The sequence below is a fragment of the Gossypium hirsutum genome, chromosome A13 (genome assembly GCF_007990345.1).
Source record: "Gossypium hirsutum isolate 1008001.06 chromosome A13, Gossypium_hirsutum_v2.1, whole genome shotgun sequence".
Taxonomy (NCBI): domain Eukaryota; kingdom Viridiplantae; phylum Streptophyta; class Magnoliopsida; order Malvales; family Malvaceae; genus Gossypium; species Gossypium hirsutum.
Window position 1 is genome coordinate 62333691 of NC_053436.1, and position 3694 is coordinate 62337384.

General features: G+C 35.1%; 1 protein-coding gene across 1 annotated transcript; it reads right to left on the reverse strand.

Moving 5' to 3' along the window:
• Nucleotides 1-1117: 1117 nt before the first annotated feature.
• On the reverse strand, nt 1118-2915 carry LOC107940598 (uncharacterized). Its single transcript, XM_016874039.2, has one exon. The coding sequence runs from the start codon at nt 2745-2747 to the stop codon at nt 1293-1295; it is 1455 nt and encodes a 484-aa protein (XP_016729528.1). The 5' UTR covers nt 2748-2915; the 3' UTR covers nt 1118-1292.
• Nucleotides 2916-3694: the final 779 nt, after the last annotated feature.

The following is a 3694-nucleotide window of genomic DNA, read 5'->3' on the forward strand; positions in this document are numbered from 1 at the left end:
ATGTTTGCAATATGTTTTGTGATCTTAACATCAACAATGGTAGTTTAAATTTGTTTAGCTAAGTTAATTGCATTTATTCAATGAGATTTGTTTGATTTATGTTTATAGTGTTCGTGCCTGAATTGATCATGTTTTCAATTACATTCAAGTATGTATTTCATTCATACGTGATTGGATGCATTAGAATTAGCTGAGCGATCCTAACCAGACGACGAGTAGTGGACGCAATAATTGAAAAGTGCATGCTTTAATTTTGATCCTAATTTGACTAAATTGAAGGTTCATAACAACCTTAACGAGCTCTATTATCTTGCATAGTTTTTAGGTTTATGTGACTAAAATATTTCAAACCTAACCCGTCCCGATTACTTTACATAAATACTAAGAAACCCTTAGTTTAATGTGATAAGTTAAATGATGTTTCACTAAGTAAAAGATTCCGAAAGGACTTAATTTGGTTTCCAAACTCATGAAAGATCGAGTTGTCATGAAATGTATTCCTAACACTATTAAGCATGATGAAAATGAGTCAAGTTGATTAATGTAGTTATCCTAGCCTATTCAAGTTATTGATTGTTGAAGTTGTGTTTTTGCTGCTAAATTCATTCATACATTTAGATAATTTGCATACTTAGATTAGAATTGCATTAGGGATCAATTTTGCATCTAATTAAATTAATCTAATTTAATGATCATCACTCAAATTATTGTGTTTTTATCACCAAATTGTTAATTTATAATTTTAAAATTAATCAATTAACATATATAATTCTTGTGGAAACAATAACTTATTTACTTACTTATTTCTTGAATGACTGTGCATACTTGCACAACCTGAACGTTAGAGATATGAAAAAAAAGGTAGGAAAGAATAGAATAAACTATGAGGAAAAATGAGAAAAAAAACCATTTCTTTTAGTTTATTGTGCCACATGGCAAATAACTATTAGTCGGGCAGGAAATATGACACCAAGTACGGGCCAAGGATTTGATGAGTGGTTAAAGAAAGACTATTCTTTTGATGTAAGCTTGTGCAGATGACAATACATAAAACGCGCCCAATTACCAAATTCTTTGTAAAGAAACTGAAAGAAAAGAAGATCATTTTTAGTCTCAATTAAAGTAAAAATTGTCATTCAGTCCCTTCTTTTTCCATTCCTCCAAAAGGGCTTGTAAAAGAATTAACCGATCGAGTATATTAACTCAAAAAGGAAACAGGCCTAGGCAAACCTAGTAAAAATTGAAATTATAATGATAAACAAATACCTACATTGGTTTCATTATAACCAACATCAGCCATCGTGCCTCTCCCGTCGACCCTCGTACCTATATATACAACTCAATCCTACCAAAACCTCCACAATTGCCGCCTCTGTTTTCTCCAAATCCGAGAAATGCAATGTTTGCATCAACAATGCTGTCGGCTCCGAATCCAGTTTTTGTTGCTGCGAGTCCCTCTCTTGCTGCCATCTCAACGTTTCATGCGCCACTGGTGCCAACCACCCTATTATCTCCCCCAAGGCTTCTTTGCACCCTTGTGCCAAACCTTGTCCTCCATCACTCCCCTCCACATCCTTGCTCAAATGGCCTTTCAACTTCCTTCTCAAATCGTGTTTCAAGCTTATTGGCAACATCTCGTACATGTTCTCCCGTGATTCGTTGCTGATGCTTGTTGTTGAGTGGAAACAACTTTCTGCCATAACGATTATGTTTGCATAATGAAGGGCAAGCCCTGCTGCTCCTACAGTGTTGCCTGGAGCCGATTGTATCAAACTCTTGTTTTTGGGTTCGGTCCTCGAAGCTTTCATGATTGAACCTGATAGACATAGCTGGCCACTGTGGGAACGTGTTGCTCTTTGTTTGGTCCTCGAAGCTTTCATGATTGGACCTGATTTTGAGGCATGTTCCGTGTACTTCTCTTTATCTACGAGGAGGCAGTAACTGGTCTCTGGATAAACCTTCATGTGTAAAGCTTTTCTTTTTGGAATATAGATGCATGTAAGACTTGGAACAAATGGTCCAAAAATGGTGCATATTCTAGCGTAAATCACGAAGACGATTCGAGCCATTAACCCAACACTTGTATCAAATGTTTGGCTCCAGAGAGAAATTTGTCTGAAATGTAAAACCTGTTTTCTTTGGAAATTGATTTCCTCGTTGAAGTAATCAATGTTGATATTCGGTTTCTGCATTTTCTTCTCTGATACTTCCAATTCGTTGAGGGCAACCAATGATCCGTGTAGTGCAGATGTCGCATTCGCGTATTTCTCCATCTTTTCGATGGCTTTTCCAACGTTTCTGGAGTTAAAATCAACGTTACCGACATCAATAATTCCCTGTTTCTTGTTGTGGTAAGCGATTTCAAACCTGTTGAGTTCGTCATCGATGCATTGTTTACTCAGACGAGAAACTACGACAACGGCATGACCCAGATCCTCGAGTTTCTCTTTACATACAAGGCCAAGAAGATAGCTTTCATCCATGGAGTTCAAAAACGCAACGCCGAGGGATTTCATGGGACCTTTCCGGAGTTTAAACAACTCATCATCAGACAAAGACTTATAAAGTGCGACAAGGCGAGACATTGTTTTCGCTGCCTCGAAGGCTAAGATTTGAAGCGTGGACTTGTTGGGAGAGAAAGGGCCACAAGCTTTATCAACGGCTGCACTGAGCCACGCCATGGACTCCACAATCCTGGCAGCGTGTGAGCCTACTCGCCACCGGTTCGTATGCTGGTTTTGGTGCATCCAACGTTATCAGGATTGATTCTTTTAATATCTTACGTTGTTCTGAGTTGGCTGGCATGGTAGGATATTTGAGTACATTGATTGTAGGGATACTTCCAAGCTTCTTCATTGGAACGCGCTTATTATAAATATAATAATAATTTCGGGTGTGAATGTAGAACAGAGGCAAAGAAATGGACATTTTCTTCATGTTTTACAATTAAGTTTTTCCTGCCGCATGGTATAATATTTTATTTCGGTTTAATTCTGGGTTTAGTTCCTTTATATTGCTAAAATTTAAGATTTAATCTTTTATTTAAATTTAACATAATTTGATTCATTTATTTTTATAATGTTATTAATAAGTTAACATCCTTCCCTTAGATAAATGTCTTAAATTACTTTGAAAATATCCTTGATTGAATATAGTTTAACTGAATTTTCATGTGGTTCTTATAGTGTGATAAAATAACTGTAAAATTCTACATCATCACTTTAATGATGTGTGAGTAAAAGTTTATTTATTTGATCTACTAGTAAAATATTCAGTCAGATTAATTATATCACTAATTTTTGGATTAATTAGTCGATAAAATTTCATTAACTAAATTATTAAAAAAATTATAAAAAAAAATTGATTCAATCCATACGTATCAATTTACTAGTTAACTGGCTCAGCCTCTTTCTCGGAATTAATTTACTTGTCATTTACTGATTCAATCTAGTTCGAACAACCTTGGTATTATTATAAAAATAAATAAGCTATACTACACTAAGGCAAAGAGATTATTTTAACATAGTAAAGGGACTAAAATCAGAATTAAACTTTTTTTATTGCCTTGTTGGTTTTGGGAATTTAGGGTGGGAAAGGGTTTTCTTAGTTCAGACTTTACATCAACTGTCCTGCACATTTACATGGATCGGGTTGTTAATTTCTAAATATTTTATTACTTTAAAAAATAATAATA

Bases quoted from the DNA above. Each gene is read 5' to 3' on its own strand.
- LOC107940598 (XM_016874039.2), bottom strand. From the start codon at position 2,747: ATGCACCAAAACCAGCATACGAACCGGTGGCGAGTAGGCTCACACGCT.